Consider the following 17,591-nt stretch of genomic DNA (forward strand, 5'->3'; position numbering starts at 1 on the left):
AGTGGGGTGTGACCGTGGGCACCCGGTTGCCACCACAGATGGTGGCACTGAACAGGGATGAGCCGTGGCTCATTGGCGTGGGAAGCAGCAGAGACCTGATCGGAGTGTGGGGGCTCTCCAAAGCCATCGGCAGTGCTGCTGACACCTGCGCCTGTCCCACCCTGTGGCACCCGTGGGGTTTTGGCTGGTCTTGGCCACGTCAAGAGTGAGATAAGGGGACCTTGTGCCTGGGAGTGTGGTGATGTGAGGGGGGCAGTGTCCTGGGGCAGTTGGTGCTCAGGGTTGGGGGCAGCAGAGCTGCCCAGCACCTCACTGATGGCATCGTGGGTGGGGGGCTGCCCACCAGCTCTGCGCCAGGAGGGACCTTGCCCATTTCCAGAGCAGGGCCAGGTGTCCCCGCCATGTCCCAGCACGGTGCCAGCACACAACGGGCAGATGTGGCCGTTCCCAGGTGGGACGCTGAGTGCGATAAGATGGGGCAATGAGGAGCTGAGGAGCCCCTGTGGCCCCAGCGTGGGACAGTCCCCACATGTCAGTGGCAGGCGGGGCCACTCCAAGGTCCCTGGCAGTCCGGACACCATAAGAGGGGTGAGCAGCCCCACCGCAGCACCTTTGGTCAGCACAACCATGCTGGGAGCCGTCTGTCTCGTCGTGCTGCTGGGCTACGGTGGGTGCAGGGGATGGGGAGGGCTCGGGGCAGCGGGGACAAGACCGTGGGGCCTGCCGTGGCCCTGGGCACGGGCACAGGCAGCCTCTGATGTCCCTTTGCCGGGTGCCACACAGCCTACGGATGCGGCCAGCCGGCCGTGCCGCCACAGCTGGGCGCCCGCGTGGTGGGCGGTGAAGACGCCGTAGCCCACAGCTGGCCATGGCAGGTAAGGGGGCACAGGGACGGGCATGGGGACAGGGAGGGGGACATTCCTGCTCTGACCCTGTGCCTCTGCCCTCGCAGATCTCGCTGCAGTACAGCCGCTCTGGGTCTTGGTACCACACTTGTGGCGGGACCCTGATTGCCCCTCAGTGGGTGCTGACGGCTGCCCACTGCATCAGGTGGGTGTTGGGGTGCTGGGGGGGATCTGTGCCATGGAGGTAAGATATCTGTGGGGTCTCTCATACCCTCTCTCTCCCTGGCAGCTCTTCCATGACCTACCGTGTGGTGCTGGGCAAGCAGGACCTGAGTGAGGATGACGAGCCCGGTTCTGTGGCCGTGGGTGTGGAGAAGATGATCGTCCATGAGAAATGGAACTCCTTCCTCATCATGTACGGGATGGGATGTGTCCAAGAGTGGGTGGGGGGCAACAAAGCTGGGGACCACATCCTCATGGTCTGTGTCCCCCTGTAGCAACGACATTGCCCTGATCAAGCTGGCAGAGGAGGTGCAGGAGAGTGACACCATCCGTGCCGCCTGCCTGCCGGACGCTGGCAAGATCCTGCCCAACAACTACCCCTGCTACGTCACCGGCTGGGGACGCATCAGGAGTAAGCCAGGGTCCCCAGGAGGGTGCCCAGGGGGTCCCCAGGAAGGGGGTGTGTGTGCAGGGTGTGAGGTGTGACTGTCCTTGCAGCCAACGGGCCCCTGGCTGACGTCCTGCAGCAGGCTCTGCTGCCCGTGGTGGACTATGAGACCTGCTCCCAGAGGGACTGGTGGGGCAGCAACGTGCGCACCACCATGGTGTGCGCCGGCGGTGACGGCGTCGTCTCTGGATGCAACGTGAGTGTCACCACTGCGGCGTGGTGGGTGTATAAGTGGTGCGGAACCGTGGGCCCTCGGAGGAGAGGGATGGAGCCGTGGTGGTGGAGGCCCAGGAGGGATGAGGGGTGTGCTGGCCCAGGAGCAGTGGTACAGAGCATCTCTCCATGCAGGGCGATTCCGGCGGCCCCCTGAACTGCCAGCGCGACGATGGCATCTGGGAGGTGGAGGGCATCGTCAGCTTCGGCTCCGGCCTGAGCTGCAACATGATCAGGAAGCCGACGGTCTTCACCCGGGTGTCCGCCTACATCGACTGGATCAACGAGGTGGGTGCCCCTTCCTCTGCCCCCACACAGGGGCTGTTCTTGCCCCACTGAGGGCCTTATCATGACCCCCCCCGTGTCTCGTTGGCAGAAAATGAGTGCGAACTGAGGACGCAGCACGTGGAGATACAATTGTTGAGCAAGATAAAAGCGGAAGTGCTGAGCTGGCCTCACTGGTTCTTTTTGGGGGGGATGTGGTGGGGCTGGGGATGCACATGCAGGGCTGGGTCTGGTGATGCCAACGTTCTGCTTGTGTGCTGGGGAAGGTTTCTTTGTTGTGCAGTGGGGTTGGGCAGGGCTCTGGGGAGGTACATCCTGCAAGATGCTTCTGGTCCTCATGCCGTGGCTGAGCCAAGGGGCTCGAGGTTTGATGGGAGAGGGGCTGGGGTCTATCCAGGTTGTTCAGGGGAGCTCCAGGGAACCCAGCTGGCCCTTGGGGACAATCTAGAACACTTGATAGCTCCCAGGATGCTTTAGGGAACCTCACTGGCACCGCCTAGATGAGGGCAGCTGACTTTCAGTGGGGGTCTTGAGGGAACCAGGTTGGATTTGGAGGACTTGAAACTCGAGTCTGACTGGTTTGGGAGAGGTCGGGGTGCCTGCAGGAATTCCGTTGGAGACTGAGCCCTTGCGACCTGTATGGCACTGCCAGCTCCATCTCCAGGACCTGTGACGTGGCCCAGGAGTGGAGCATCATGCCACAGATCTCCTTCTGTGGTGGCTGGAGGAACAAGGTGGGCGGTGGGCAGCTGACAGGACCCCCAGCTGTGGGGTTCCCAGGAGGAGCCAGGGCTGCCCTGGGGGAGACAGGGAAACTTTTCAGGAAGAAGGCAGCGTGTGGGTGGGAGCAGGTGTGAAGGGGCTGGCCAGGAGGTGGGGGTGGATGCTGCACCGTGAACCCCCGAGCAGAACCATCCACCACACCGTCATCCCAGCTGGGATCCTCACGGAGTGAGGAGGAGGAGAAGGAGCAGGAACGGACGGCAGCACCTCAAGCTCGGTGGGGGACGTGATGGACGGTGCCTGGTTTAGGAGCTGTGGTGCCACTGGAGTGCTGAGCAGCACCGTCACCAGCCCAGAGAGCAACACTGGCACCTGCACCGGGCCTGGGAGTGCCAGCACGAGCCCTGGCACTGTGTGAGCCACATGGGGACTCTCCAGGGACCCTCTGGCACTCATCAGCCTGACCAAAGATTTAGCAGGTGAAGAGGGGTACGGGGAGGGAAATGGTTTGGATGGACAGGAAATGTGCTATGGCAAAGGAACTGTAGGGATCACCCCAAAGGCTATTAAAGGCCTGCCAGTCAGATGATGTGTGGAGGTGGCTGCTCTGCACAGCAGGATGGGGCCAGGTGCTCGGGACATTGGCATAGGATTGGCAGCAGGATCTGCTCTCTTGGATGGAGAGTTCCAGGCTGTCCATGGGAAGCTGGGCAATGTGGGGTGCCCCTGTCCCCTCTGCATGTACACACGTCCCATGGGGAGGGTTGTTGGGGCTGGGAGTGCAGAACCCTGGTGTCACAGCCTGTTGTATGTGTGCCTGTGCATTGTGTCCCATCCTCAGAGGGGGTTTGGTGGACACAAGAGCCCTGGGCAAGGCCCCAGAGTGCCACAAGCCCCTGTGCTGGGGCATCAGCCCTGCCCCACCCAGCCAGCCATGGGCACTCCCCTGCAGTGGGTGTCACCCCAACAACCAGTGTCCCCTTGCCCAGGAGGAGGTGGAGAGTTGTGGTCCCTCTGGGTGAAGAACCTTTTTCTAACATCCAGTCTTTCCTTGGACACAGCTCCAGCCGCTCCCCCGGGTGCTGTCCCTGTCACAGAGAGCAGAGATCGGAGCTGCCCTTCGAGAGGAGCTGCAGCCTCCAGTGAGGTCTGATCACAGCCTCCTCCATCTGAACAAACCAAGTGACTTCAGCCTCGACTTTTAATCTCTAAGGCTGCATAGAGTTTAATGCGTATTTGTTATACTTACATGTTAATTGTCAATTATTGTTATATTCTGTTCATACGCTTTATAACTGACACATTAAATCTACAAGTTAACCTAGGGAAGTGTAAGCTTTATTTTTGTTAAATGTGTAACACCTTATATACACTTTATAGGATGTGTCCATTATTAAGTATTTAACAATACGGGAGAATAAGGGGAAGTTTAAAAGAATACAGCAAAACTTTGTGAAGTTCATCACTTTTACTTCCCTGTTGAAATATCAGTACTCATACAATCACTTACATAAAAATTACATCTTAAAAGTGGTCTTTACCCACTCCTGGAAATGAGAGCTCGGGGCACCTGCGAGACATGAACAAACTCCCCTGACACTGAGCAGCATCCTGATGCTGATGGCACAGAGCCATAGGGAAGCACGGCCCTGGCACATGGTGCCAGTCCACATCCCGGGCTCTCCTCAGGGACATCCAGCACTGAAACACAAGGAGGAGGGAGATGAGCAGTGGGGCCCACGGAGTAACCCCAAAAGAGCATTCCCCCTTCTCTCCCTGAGCCCCCACTGTCCTCCAGCTCCGCCACACGCCCCAACACCACACCCGTGCCACTGCAGTGCTCCTGCTCTGCTCTGGCCTCCACCAGGGATGTCCCAGGAAGGGACAAGCCACTGCAGTCCATGTCATGGAAGAAGGAAAAGGACAAGACTGAGCCATCTCTGCACAAAGCCAAGCCCCAGCTCCCGGTTGGGGTCCCTCCCCTGCCGTGTAGCCCTGGGAGAGGGGCCCTGAGGGCACAGACACGGGGTTTCCCTGCCCCTGCTCAGCCTCGTTCCCATTGGTTGGTTTGTGTTCCCTGCGCGGGCAGAAGGACCCTTGGTCCCGTGACTGGAACAGTTCCTCGGCAGAGCTCCGGCCATGCGGCTGGAGAAATAAACATCTCTGAAACAGCTATCAAGAATCTGTCTGTCCATATATATTTCTTTTCCACGGGACTCCTAGTTTGATACATGCATGTTACAGTAATCCCCGCTGTAACAAATGGTGGAGAATTGAGAGCAGAATGATCCCCGATCCCTAAGCGACTGATTCGTGTGAGTAAACCCTAGAAACTTTGGGTGCCTCTTCTTGGTTTTGTTTTGCTATTCCATATCTAAACTATGGAGGAACTGTGGGAAGACTCTTGGCTCTCAGAGCCGCATATGGACATTTATCTTAAAATGATTCTTGAACAACGATTTGTAAATTTTAGCTTGATTCAAGCTCAAAAAGAACTGAAACACTTCCTGGCATGGTTGTTTAAGAATTTTTTCTATGTTTCTTGGGATTTAATTCTTACCAAGGACTTTTGGAACACCATTTGGACACAGTTAATTTTTGAGTCAAACTATATGCTGATGGAAGAATATTTTCATGAATATTATTTAATTACCAAGACTGTTGAGCAATGTCAGCTGTGTCCTGGCGAAGGGAAGCCTGGCGCAGGGACCGTGCGGCCCAGGCCACGTGCACCGAGCGCTCTGCGAGCAGCAGCGAGGCAGTTCCCGCGCGCGGGCGGAGCCACGCGAGCCGCAGTGTCGGTGGCGGAGCGGGGAGCGGCGGGACCCGGCGGTGCCTGCCCGGTCCTGTGCAGCGCGTGGTGGAGCGAGCCCCGTGAACGCCCGACCGAGAGGGGCGGCGCGCGGGCGGCGGCTGGCGGCGGTGGCGGTGGAGCGGAGCCGCACCCAGCCGAGACGCGTGCTGGAGCAGGGCGCGGGGGAGTCGTTGCTCGGGGGCCCAGCCGAGATGTGGGTACAGCGCCTGGCATCGGCAGCGAAGCTGAGAGCAGAGGAGGCGACGCACGGAGAACGGAGCGGCGTGGCCCGGCCTGGCCCGCGCAGCCCCAAATGCGACCCCAGGAAGAGCGCGCAGGCACCAGCAGCTCCAGCAGCCCCAGCAGTCCCGACAATTCCAACACGGGAGCGACCGAAAGAGAGAGCAAAGACACAGCGAGACAGAAAACAGCAGCCACTCGGAAAAAGGAAAAGATCATAGTAGCTAAGATCTTAGGGATAGTAAAATGGTATAATGTTAAGCAAAACTATGATTTTATAACAAGGTGTGACAACCAGCAAGACATATTCGTGCATAGAACTGCTATTAAAAAGAATAACCCTGAAAAATGCATCCCAAGCTTGGGAGATGGAGAGGTGGTGGAATTCAAAATTATACGAGGTAGAAAAGGGTTACAAGCATCGCAGGTCACTGGGCCTGATGGTGTTCCTGTAAAAGGCAGTATATATGCTAAAAATCATAGTCATGTTAGACAATATCTCCATTGTAAACCCCCCCTACAGTCTCCCTTTCCTAATCCCACCTTTCCCTTTTACCCTATGTCCTATTACCCCCAGTGTATTCCCAATCCGCTTTTTCATCCATGGTTTCCCTCACAAAACCATACCTTTGCAAATTGTTTCCCCAAAAATCCCTTTCCAACGCCGAGTGGGGGATGAAAAGGGGGAGGGAAGAAGTTAAACCCTCTCCTGCCTCAGTTTCCCCACAAAGCATGCTCAGAGAGTTCTGTCTCCCTTCTGTCAGCCCTAAGATGTTCCACAGAATCTGTTTGGACATTTAAAGACTCAGGAGGGTGCCTTGTTTTGTTTTGAAACTGTTCTTGTTATGTTTATCCAGTTGTTTTCATTCTCCTTTTATTAAAATAAAACGGGTGGGGTGTTGGGGTCCCTCCCCTGCCATGGAGCCCTGGGAGAGGGGCCCTGAGGGCACAGACACGGGGTTTCCCTGCCCCTGCTCAGCCTCGTTCCCGTTGGTTGGTTTGTGTTCCCTGCGCGGGCAGAAGGACCCTTGATCCCGTGACTGGAACAGTTCCTCGGCAGAGCCCCGGCCGTGCGGCTGGAGAAATAAACATGTCTCTGAAACATCTACCATGAATCTGTCCATATATATTTCTTTTCCTCGGGACTCCTGGTTTGAAATATGCATGTTACAGTAATCCCCGCTGTAACAGCTCCCTGCACCCCCATCCCAGCCAGGGTGCCCACGAGACACCTCAGTCCCAATGCTCCCTTAGTGAGAGAACTGGGGAAATAAACAAGGGGAAGAGTGCAAGGTCACTATTCCTAAAGAAGAATAGGTCAAGGAGAGACGGGATCAGCCTCAGGATCACCCATACACCCAGGTACTCTGTGCAAAAGTAGCCAACACAGGACAGGGCAACCCGGAATCTCACACCACAGGGGGATGGGGAAGGGGCCACATGTGCCACTGAGCTCTTGCAAAACCCTGGGCAGAGGCAAGGCCATTCCAGCCACATCCCGGCTCCTGCTGGACCCTCTTGGGGTGCTTGGGTGGCCCTGGCTCCCTCTGGTAGAAGTAGCCGCACACGTCCAGGTGCTCTTCTCCAGCCACAGACGGGCATTGGCCCCCACCACTGCCCTGGGGCACCCACCACCAGCCAGATACAAAAAAAACCCCTAAAATAAACCTCTGCAGCTTCAAACCATAAACACAACAGTCTAAAATGACAACATAAGGCAAAGCAAAGCCCTCCAAATCCTCACACATGCACCTCATAGTCGTACATGGCACAGCCATACACACCCCCAGGCTCTCCCGAGTACAGAAGGTACCACCGGCATCCAAGATGATGCCACAGCCAAGGCAGCGGCCAGGAACATGCACCCAAACATGCCAAGGATGGGTACACAAGGTGAACAAACACTGACAGGGACTCACCCAGTGATGAGCACTTCAGGAAAGGAAGCACCTTGTCCCTGGGGGAGTGACGGGCTGGGGCAGGGAGGGTCCTGGGGCAGTTGGTGCTCAGGGTTGGGGCCAGCACCTCACTGATGGCATCGTGGGTGGGGGGCTGCCCACCAGCCGTGCCCCAGGAGGTATTCCAAGAGCAGGGCCAGGTGTCCCCGCCATGTCCCAGCACGGTGCCAGCACACAACGGGCAGATGTGGCCGTTCCCAGGTGGGACGCTGAGTGCGATAAGATGGGGCAATGAGGAGCTGAGGAGCCCCTGTGGCCCCAGCGTGGGACAGTCCCCACATGTCAGTGGCAGGCGGGGCCACTCCAAGGTCCCTGGCAGTCCGGATACCATAAGAGGGGTGAGCAGCCCCACCGCAGCACCTTTGGTCAGCACAACCATGCTGGGAGCCGTCTGTCTCGTCGTGCTGCTGGGCTACGGTGGGTGCAGGGGATGGGGAGGGCTCGGGGCAGCGGGGACAAGACCGTGGGGCCTGCCGTGGCCCTGGGCACGGGCACAGGCAGCCTCTGATGTCCCTTTGCCGGGTGCCACACAGCCTACGGATGCGGCCAGCCGGCCGTGCCGCCACAGCTGCGCTCCCGCGTGGTGGGCGGTGAAGACGCCGTAGCACACAGCTGGCCATGGCAGGTAAGGGGGCACAGGGACGGGCATGGGGACAGGGAGGGGGACATTCCTGCTCTGACCCTGTGCCTCTGCCCTCGCAGATCTCGCTGCAGTACAGCCGCTCTGGGTCTTGGTACCACACTTGTGGCGGGACCCTGATTGCCCCTCAGTGGGTGCTGACGGCTGCCCACTGCATCAGGTGGGTGTTGGGGTGCTGGGGGGGATCTGTGCCATGGAGGTAAGATATCTGTGGGGTCTCTCATACCCTCTCTCTCCCTGGCAGCTCTTCCATGACCTACCGTGTGGTGCTGGGCAAGCAGGACCTGAGTGAGGATGACGAGCCCGGTTCTGTGGCCGTGGGTGTGGAGAAGATGATCATCCATGAGAAATGGAACTCCTTCCTCATCATGTACGGGATGGGATGCACCAGGGATGGGTCGTGGGTGGCATGGCCACAAACCCCTGTCCCCATGGCCAGGGACCCTGTTCTCATGGCCAGGGACCACATCCTCATGGTCTGTGTCTCCCTGTAGCAACGACATTGCCCTGATCAAGCTGGCAGAGGAGGTGCAGGAGAGTGACACCATCCGTGCCGCCTGCCTGCCGGACGCTGGCAAGATCCTGCCCAACAACTACCCCTGCTACGTCACCGGCTGGGGACGCATCAGGAGTAAGCCAGGGTCCCCAGGAGGGTGCCCAGGGGGTCCCCAGGAAGGGGGTGTGTGTGCAGGGTGTGAGGTGTGACTGTCCTTGCAGCCAACGGGCCCCTGGCTGACGTCCTGCAGCAGGCTCTGCTGCCCGTGGTGGACTATGAGACCTGCTCCCAGAGGGACTGGTGGGGCAGCAATGTGGACACCACCATGGTGTGCGCCGGCGGTGACGGCGTCGTCTCTGGATGCAACGTGAGTGTCACCACTGCGGCGTGGTGGGTGTATAAGTGGTGCGGAACCGTGGGCCCTCGGAGGAGAGGGATGGAGCCGTGGTGGTGGAGGCCCAGGAGGGATGAGGGGTGTGCTGGCCCAGGAGCAGTGGTACAGAGCATCTCTCCATGCAGGGCGATTCCGGCGGCCCCCTGAACTGCCAGCGTGATGATGGCATCTGGGAGGTGGAGGGCATCGTCAGCTTCGGCTCCGGCCTGAGCTGCAACATGATCAGGAAGCCGACGGTCTTCACCCGGGTGTCCGCCTACATCGACTGGATCAACGAGGTGGGTGCCCCTTCCTCTGCCCCCACACAGGGGCTGTTCTTGCCCCACTGAGGGCCTTATCATGACCCCCCCCGTGTCTCGTTGGCAGAAAATGAGTGCGAACTGAGGACGCAGCACGTGGAGATACAACTGTTGAGCAAGATAAAAGCGGAAGTGCTGAGCTGGCCTCACTGGTTCTTTTTGGGGGGGATGTGGTGGGGCTGGGGATGCACATGCAGGGCTGGGTCTGGTGATGCCAACGTTCTGCTTGTGTGCTGGGGAAGGTTTCTTTGTTGTGCAGTGGGGTTGGGCAGGGCTCTGGGGAGGTACATCCTGCAAGATGCTTCTGGTCCTCATGCCGTGGCTGAGCCAAGGGGCTCGAGGTTTGATGGGAGAGGGGCTGGGGTCTATCCAGGTTGTTCAGGGGAGCTCCAGGGAACCCAGCTGGCCCTTGGGGACAATCTAGAACACTTGATAGCTCCCAGGGTGCTTTAGGGAACCTCACTGGCACCGCCTAGATGAGGGCAGCTGACTTTCAGTGGGGGTCTTGAGGGAACCAGGTTGGATTTGGAGGACTTGAAACTCGAGTCTGACTGGTTTGGGAGAGGTCGGGGTGCCTGCAGGAATTCCGTTGGAGACTGAGCCCTTGCGACCTGTATGGCACTGCCAGCTCCATCTCCAGGACCTGTGACGTGGCCCAGGAGTGGAGCATCATGCCACGGATCTCCTTCTGTGGTGGCTGGAGGAACAAGGTGGGCGGTGGGCAGCTGACAGGACCCCCAGCTGTGGGGTTCCCAGGAGGAGCCAGGGCTGCCCTGGGGGAGACAGGGAAACTTTTCAGGAAGAAGGCAGCGTGTGGGTGGGAGCAGGTGTGAAGGGGCTGGCCAGGAGGTGGGGGTGGATGCTGCACCGTGAACCCCCGAGCAGAACCATCCACCACACCGTCATCCCAGCTGGGATCCTCACGGAGTGAGGAGGAGGAGAAGGAGCAGGAACGGACGGCAGCACCTCAAGCTCGGTGGGGGACGTGATGGACGGTGCCTGGTTTAGGAGCTGTGGTGCCACTGGAGTGCTGAGCAGCACCGTCACCAGCCCAGAGAGCAACACTGGCACCTGCACCGGGCCTGGGAGTGCCAGCACGAGCCCTGGCACTGTGTGAGCCACATGGGGACTCTCCAGGGACCCTCTGGCACTCATCAGCCTGACCAAAGATTTAGCAGGTGAAGAGGGGTACGGGGAGGGAAATGGTTTGGATGGACAGGAAATGTGCTATGGCAAAGGAACTGTAGGGATCACCCCAAAGGCTATTAAAGGCCTGCCAGTCAGATGATGTGTGGAGGTGGCTGCTCTGCACAGCAGGATGGGGCCAGGTGCTCGGGACATTGGCATAGGATTGGCAGCAGGATCTGCTCTCTTGGATGGAGAGTTCCAGGCTGTCCATGGGAAGCTGGGCAATGTGGGGTGCCCCTGTCCCCTCTGCATGTACACACGTCCCATGGGGAGGGTTGTTGGGGCTGGGAGTGCAGAACCCTGGTGTCACAGCCTGTTGTATGTGTGCCTGTGCATTGTGTCCCATCCTCAGAGGGGGTTTGGTGGACACAAGAGCCCTGGGCAAGGCCCCAGAGTGCCACAAGCCCCTGTGCTGGGGCATCAGCCCTGCCCCACCCAGCCAGCCATGGGCACTCCCCTGCAGTGGGTGTCACCCCAACAACCAGTGTCCCCTTGCCCAGGAGGAGGTGGAGAGTTGTGGTCCCTCTGGGTGAAGAACCTTTTTCTAACATCCAGTCTTTCCTTGGACACAGCTCCAGCCGCTCCCCCGGGTGCTGTCCCTGTCACAGAGAGCAGAGATCGGAGCTGCCCCTCGAGAGGAGCTGCAGCCTCCAGTGAGGTCTGATCACAGCCTCCTCCATCTGAACAAACCAAGTGACTTCAGCCTCGACTTTTAATCTCTAAGGCTGCATAGAGTTTAATGCGTATTTGTTATACTTACATGTTAATTGTCAATTATTGTTATATTCTGTTCATACGCTTTATAACTGACACATTAAATCTACAAGTTAACCTAGGGAAGTGTAAGCTTTATTTTTGTTAAATGTGTAACACCTTATATACACTTTATAGGATGTGTCCATTATTAAGTATTTAACAATACGGGAGAATAAGGGGAAGTTTAAAAGAATACAGCAAAACTTTGTGAAGTTCATCACTTTTACTTCCCTGTTGAAATATCAGTACTCATACAATCACTTACATAAAAATTACATCTTAAAAGTGGTCTTTACCCACTCCTGGAAATGAGAGCTCGGGGCACCTGCGAGACATGAACAAACTCCCCTGACACTGAGCAGCATCCTGATGCTGATGGCACAGAGCCATAGGGAAGCACGGCCCTGGCACACGGTGCCAGTCTATTACCGCAGGCCTGGTTCCTACGGTATATCACCGTGTCCCGCAGCTATAGGGAGGAGGAGGAGGAGAAGATCCAGCAGGCAGGAATTGTGCAGCAAGATTGATTTATTTAATTATTTTACAAACTCTTTTATATACTTTTTTCTTCACAGTCTAATTGGACAAAGGACCAGCCACCCCTTGGGGGTGATTGGCCAAAATCCTAAAACATCCATTATCAAAATATTTTCTACTATACCATAAACAAGACTTTCCAAGGTTGCAGGTGGCTTGGTTGTTTACATTCCCTGCTACCTCTTCTGTGAGAGAGAAAAGTCTCTCACGGACTTAGAAAAATAACAAGAAGATCCTCACTAACAGCATTTTTGTACCTACAATTCCCCCTTTTTGTTTTATAAGATAACAACCCTACTATTAATCCTAAATAGAAATCTACATCAGTTATTAATTCTAAATATGTCCTTAAGGCTTTAACTATCTGACTCCATAACAAGAAATTCAAAATTCAGTCTCTGCTTGTGGAAGGACCATCCCAGTCTCTGCTTGTAGAAGGACCATCTGCCTGATGGTTGACATCCTGGTCATCATCAGAAGAGTCATTAGGCTGATGATCTACATTCTGGTCATCATTTGGATGGTTGGTGTTCTGGTCATCATTTGGAGGTTGCCTGTTCTGCCTCTGGTGCCATAGGGCAGGGCGAACGCATTTTGAAGGTAGCCACCGTACTCCAGTATCTGTGGAAACGCAAGCATACCCACGACCCCAAACGATAAGCTCACGCAGGCCTTCCCACTGGTTAGTGAGGAAATTCCGTACCCAGACTTTTGCCCGGGGCAGTTGTATGTCGCCTGCAGACTGCAATGAGAGAAAATGATTCAGAATAACAGGATTATTTGAAGTTTGTGGTACTGTAAGGTGATTAATTGTATACAAAGCTTTTGCTAGTCGGCTCTGTGGGGTTTCTCCATGCATTCCCCTTTTTTGTTTGTCCAAAACACGCTTCAAGGTACCATGAGCGCGTTCGACAATGGCTTGGCCAGTAGGAGAATGTGGGATACCAAAGGTATGGTCTACACCCCATAGGTGTAAGAACTGCCACGTATTCTCCGAGGCGTAGGCAGGACCATTATCGGTTTTCACAGAAGCTGGCACGCCCAGGACTGAGAAAGCCAATTTCCAATGGGCAATGACATCACGGCCCTTCTCTCCAGTGTGAGCAGTAGCCCACACAGCCGAGGAGAAAGTGTCAATAGACACGTGCACATATTTCAGCCGACCAAGTTCTGGGATGTGAGTTACATCCGTTTGCCAAATCTGCAAGGCTTTTAGCCCTCTGGGGTTTACCCCCGCTGGCAAAGGCACAGCGAGTCCGTGACAGTCAGCACAAGCGCTGACAATGTCGCGCGCCTCGGTTGGCGTTATGAAACTGCTTCTGCAGGGTATGTGCACTTTGATGGAAGAAACCGTGCGATGCCTTGGCTTCTGCAATTTTGTCAGGCTGAGGCCCTACCCACGCAGGGTTGGCCAGCATGTCAGCCCTGGCATTGCCTTCTGTTAGAAACCCTGGTAAATTGGTGTGGCTTCGAATGTGCAGAATGTAATACGGATGCACTCGAGCCTGAATTGCAGACCACAAGGTTTGCAACAGCGAAAACAGAGCCGCATTGTTCACCTCCTTCAGAAGTGAACAATCTAAGCGTTGGGTGATATCTGCTACATAAGCAGAGTCAGTAACCAAATTCAAAGGTTCCTGTGAGAATCGCTGAAAAGCCATGGTAACAGCCCTTAATTCAACTAACTGAGCAGAGCCTGACTCGTGTTCCTTCAGCACCTGCCATTCCGATCCCTCCTTCCAGGTAACAATGGCTTTCCCAGTTTTCCCTGAACCATCCGTAAAGACGGTGGGTCCTTGCACCGGCACTCGGCTATTTCTCGGCCGCAAGGAAAGTACGGTCGATTTTGCCAGCTGCAGTAATTTATGGCTGGGCAGATGGTAAGTGATCTGCCCTGAAAAGTTTTGCAGTGCGCTTTGCAAAGGAGCACTATGGATGAGGCTCCACTCAAAGTATTCCTTTGAGATCGGAATGACAATTACTGCAGGATCCGCAGCCATCAGTTGCAAACACCGTTGACGGCATTTGATTATCAGAGAAGCAACCAATTCAAACACTGTGGTCACCGTCCTTTTTGGCTGGTGAGGCAAAAAGACCCATTCTAGGATATGCAAAGGATCAGGCCATTGTGCATTCCACTGGCCAATGATACTTGCAGGATGGAGGTCTGGAATAGTAATGAAAACAGTGATAGCAATGGAGGGATCCACTCGATAAACCTGACGAGCGGAAACAGCCCGTTGGACCTCCTGCAGCGCTTGCCGCGCTTCCGGAGTCAACTCCCGAGGTGAATTCAGACCAGGGTCCCCTTTTAATATATTAAAAAGAGGGGAAAGCTGCTCTGCAGTTAGACCTAAACAAGGTTGTAACCAATTGATGACACCCAACAGCTTTTGAGCATCATTCAAGGTTTTAATCGAATCCGGGAATTGCACCTCTTGGCGTTGGATAATTTGGTCCAAAATTTTCACTCCTAAATATTTCCAAGGAGGATGCTGTTGAACTTTCTCCAGAGCTACCTCTAATCCATAGGCATGCAGAGCAGCGAGCAGCTGAGGCTGTATTCTCAGCAGCTCGTCCCGAGTGGACGCTGCCACCAGGCTATCATCCATGTAGTGGTAGCAGCGTGCATCAGGAAACTGCTTGCGAACTCCGGCTAAAGCTTGGGCGACATACCACTGACAGATAATTGGGCTGTTCCTCATCCCTTGAGGGAGGACCTTCCATTGGTATCTCTTAGCAGGTTCAGCATTGTTAATGGCAGGCACAGTAAAGGCAAGTTTTGGTTTGTCATCAGGATGCAAAGGAATTGTGAAAAAACAATCCTTTAAATCAATGATCAGGATGTCCCACCCCGTAGGAATCATGGTGGGAGAGGGCATGCCAGGCTGCAATGCCCCCATACCTTCCATTACTGCATTAACTTTCCGGAGGTCCTGCAATAACCTCCATTTCCCTGATTTCTTCTTAATTACGAAAACAGGAGTGTTCCAGGGGCTAGTAGAAGGTTCAAGGTGCCCCTGTTGTAACTGTTCCTGAACCAGCTGATGAAGGGCGTCTAACTTCTCTTTTGGTAGGGGCCACTGCGGCTCAAAGACTGGTGTGTTAGTCAACCACCGCAAAGGCAGTGTAGGATGCTGTGCGCCCTTACACACAGTGACCCCTGCTAAAAATTTGTCCCAATCCGTACGCCCCAAGCTGCCAACACATCCCGTCCCCAAAGGTTAAGGGAAGTGGTAGCAACATAAGGCCTGATTGTAGCTGTGTGCCCCTCTGAGTCCTTCACCACCACAGGCCGTTCGCTTAGATAGCTCTGTGTGGATCCTCCTAATCCTGCGATGGCCGATCCCACTGGGGCTAAAGGCCATGAGGGAGGCCACGCAGAGAAGGAGATGATCGTTACATCAGCACCCGTATCAATCAAACCTGGAAGCTGAGTCTGGGGTGGACGGGCGTTCGGCAGGATCAGGGTACATGTCATGTGAGGCCTTTGGTCAGAGATGTCTGCAGTCCAGAAGGCCTGCGGAAGTCCCGTAGATCCACTGCCGTTATCTTCGTGAGTTTGTTGCTCTATCCTGGGGACACAAGACTTAAAAGGCACCAATTTAGCAAGGCAGGTCTTTTCAGGAATAGTTACAGGGGGCTTTTGCGTGGAGACCATAGCGCAAATCTGACCTTTAAAGTCAGCATCAATAACTCCTGAGTGCACTAAGATTCCTTGATGGGCAACATCAGGTTTTCCCACCAGCATCGCACTGGATCCCTGGGCTAAGGGTCCATATGCGTCCAAGGGAACCTTATAAATACCGCTAGAGTCTAAGACGACTGCGGCTGCGGTGTGGACGTCAAACCCGTCTGATCCGTGGGTGCCGTCTGATCCCTGGGTGCCGTCTCTAGGGTGGCTGGGTAGGCCTGTGCCTGTACCTGTGCCACTCTCTGGGGGAGCGACTGCATCGGAGAGCAATTCCCCCTCCTTGCACCCCGGTGGAAGTTTCCCGACAAAGGTTGACCATCGGCATGAGTCCGGGATCTACAGTAGCCCGTGCAATGCCCTGGCCTGCCACACCTCTTGCACTGGGGGATCAGTGTGTTCTCTTTTTGGTTTGGCTTAGGCCGCTTCCGTTTCCGCTTTCCTGTTTTGGTTGCTTTGGTTCACGACCAGAAGATGCGTGAACAGGCTGCAGGAACGCAGCCAAAGCAGACCTTCTCTGGTTCCCAGATCCCACCTTAGCGCAGGCTTCGACCATGTCTGTTACCTCAGGATCCCCTGGTAAGGCATCTATGATTTTTCTGCACTCCTCGTTTGCGTTATCTCTCACTAACTGCCTTAACAACAACTGTCTTAACCCGTCATCTTCAACCTGCTTCTCGAGAGAAGCAGCAACTTTCTCTACAAAAGAAAGGAATGACTCTGATTTCCCTTGAACTATTTCAGTATATCGCTTTCTGGGTGCTGACAACTCTATGGTTTTCAACAGGGCAGCCATGCCGACCTGTTGTGCTTGCTGCAGGATGCTAGAGGACAAGTTACCCTGTAGACTGGGATCAGAGAAGGGACCAGTCCCCATCAAAGCATCCACTCCTGCTGTCTGTCTAGGATCAGCAGCAGGGAGCTGCAAATTTGCTAATGCAGTCTTGTCGGCCAGCTTTCTCCAGGTTGTTTCAAAAACTGTAAATTGTACAGGTTGAAATAGAATTTGACCTAAGTGTCTGATATCAAATGGAGAAAGCAAATCTGTATTTATCACCCTTATTATTTGCATAACCTCAGCAGAACCTAGCCCATATTGTGCCACCTTGGATTGGAGGTCCTGGGCAACTTTCCAAGCAATTACCTCATGCTTGTCATGCTCTCCTGAATCTGGGAGAGCCTTATACACTGGGAAAGCATGGATCTCTTTTGGGGAACCAGTACCATCCTGAACTTCGGGCACAGCCTGCGGATGGAGTGTAACAGCTCCCCGGTTACCCCCTGAATCCTCAGATCTATTTGGCATTCCAAGGATTTCTAATAACCTCCAGTCACCCTCCCCCAATGCTTGCATCTTAAGAGACTCTAGGAAGCGATTATGATGCGTCGGACGCACTGTTACCGTGCAGTCCTGAAAGGTCCAGGGGCGAGACCGGCGCAGCCTTTTTCTTCGCCGCGCGGCTACAGCCGCCTGACGACCTGGGGCCAGAACCTCATCTGCCTCACTGCCTGACGAGGAATCATCAGGCAAAGGCAACTTTGGGGTGCTGGGAGGGAACAGAAATGTACGGGGAGGGGAGGCACTTTGGCTAAGTTCGCCAGAGCCAGAACAGACAGGACAGACTGCAGCTGGCTGCGCGGCAGTTTTTACAGCAGTTTCTTTACGGGAGGCCGTCTCGGCCAGTTCCGACCGAGCCGGTACCGAAGCTGCAGCTGACTCTGAGGCTACGGCCGCGCCCGGCGCCGCGGCCGGCACCACGCTCATCTCCTGCACAGCAGCCGCGTTCGGCGCAGCCGCCGCTTCCGCTGTTGTTTCGCGCTCTCCGGACGTGCTCGGCGCCGCCGTCTCTGCCCGCCGCTCC

At 55.5% G+C, this 17,591-nt stretch overlaps 2 protein-coding genes and 1 long non-coding RNA gene across 6 annotated transcripts; 2 read left to right on the forward strand and 1 right to left on the reverse strand.

The window, feature by feature from the left end:
- Positions 1–13: 13 nt before the first annotated feature.
- On the forward strand, positions 14–2,176 carry LOC125337087 (chymotrypsin-C-like). Of its 2 annotated transcripts, XM_048326392.1 has the most exons (8): positions 14–667; positions 784–875; positions 953–1,050; positions 1,135–1,260; positions 1,343–1,479; positions 1,566–1,711; positions 1,864–2,016; positions 2,105–2,176. In XM_048326392.1, the coding sequence occupies exons 1-8, from the start codon at positions 316–318 to the stop codon at positions 2,120–2,122; spliced, it is 1,122 nt and encodes a 373-aa protein (XP_048182349.1). In that variant the 5' UTR covers positions 14–315; the 3' UTR covers positions 2,123–2,176. The 2 variants fall into 2 exon arrangements, with proteins under 2 accessions (XP_048182349.1, XP_048182348.1); XM_048326391.1 differs by having other exon boundaries at positions 1,864–2,176.
- Positions 2,177–8,065: 5,889 nt separating this feature from the next.
- On the forward strand, positions 8,066–11,353 carry LOC125337088 (chymotrypsin-C-like). Of its 3 annotated transcripts, XR_007207947.1 has the most exons (9): positions 8,066–8,145; positions 8,262–8,353; positions 8,431–8,528; positions 8,613–8,738; positions 8,863–8,999; positions 9,086–9,231; positions 9,384–9,536; positions 9,625–10,735; positions 11,318–11,353. XR_007207947.1 is itself a non-coding variant. In XM_048326394.1 (8 exons), exons 1-8 carry the CDS (start codon positions 8,106–8,108, stop codon positions 9,640–9,642), a joined length of 810 nt encoding a protein of 269 aa, XP_048182351.1. In that variant the 5' UTR covers positions 8,066–8,105; the 3' UTR covers positions 9,643–11,303. The 3 variants fall into 3 exon arrangements, 2 of the variants coding, with proteins under 2 accessions (XP_048182351.1, XP_048182350.1); XM_048326394.1 differs by lacking the exon at positions 11,318–11,353 and having other exon boundaries at positions 9,625–11,303; XM_048326393.1 differs by lacking the exons at positions 9,625–10,735; positions 11,318–11,353 and having other exon boundaries at positions 9,384–9,618.
- Positions 11,354–12,752: 1,399 nt separating this feature from the next.
- On the reverse strand, positions 12,753–15,561 carry LOC125337089. Its single transcript, XR_007207948.1, has 2 exons — positions 15,450–15,561; positions 12,753–12,780 (listed from the first exon to the last, which is right to left on the reverse strand). It is a non-coding gene; the product is annotated as an uncharacterized LOC125337089 (long non-coding RNA).
- Between the last annotated feature and the right edge of the window lie 2,030 nt (positions 15,562–17,591).

This window comes from Corvus hawaiiensis, chromosome 22 (genome assembly GCF_020740725.1).
Source record: "Corvus hawaiiensis isolate bCorHaw1 chromosome 22, bCorHaw1.pri.cur, whole genome shotgun sequence".
Lineage (NCBI taxonomy): Eukaryota > Metazoa > Chordata > Aves > Passeriformes > Corvidae > Corvus > Corvus hawaiiensis.

Bases quoted from the DNA above. Each gene is read 5' to 3' on its own strand.
- LOC125337087 (XM_048326391.1), top strand. From the start codon at position 316: ATGGCATCGTGGGTGGGGGGCTGCCCACCAGCTCTGCGCCAGGAGGGA. The intron at 876-952 runs GTAAGGGGGCAC...CTGCCCTCGCAG, and splicing joins CCCACAGCTGGCCATGGCAG to ATCTCGCTGCAGTACAGCCG. The intron at 1,051-1,134 runs GTGGGTGTTGGG...TCTCCCTGGCAG, and splicing joins ACGGCTGCCCACTGCATCAG to CTCTTCCATGACCTACCGTG.
- LOC125337088 (XM_048326393.1), top strand. From the start codon at position 8,106: ATGCTGGGAGCCGTCTGTCTCGTCGTGCTGCTGGGCTACG. The intron at 8,529-8,612 runs GTGGGTGTTGGG...TCTCCCTGGCAG, and splicing joins ACGGCTGCCCACTGCATCAG to CTCTTCCATGACCTACCGTG. The intron at 8,739-8,862 runs GTACGGGATGGG...GTCTCCCTGTAG, and splicing joins TGGAACTCCTTCCTCATCAT to CAACGACATTGCCCTGATCA.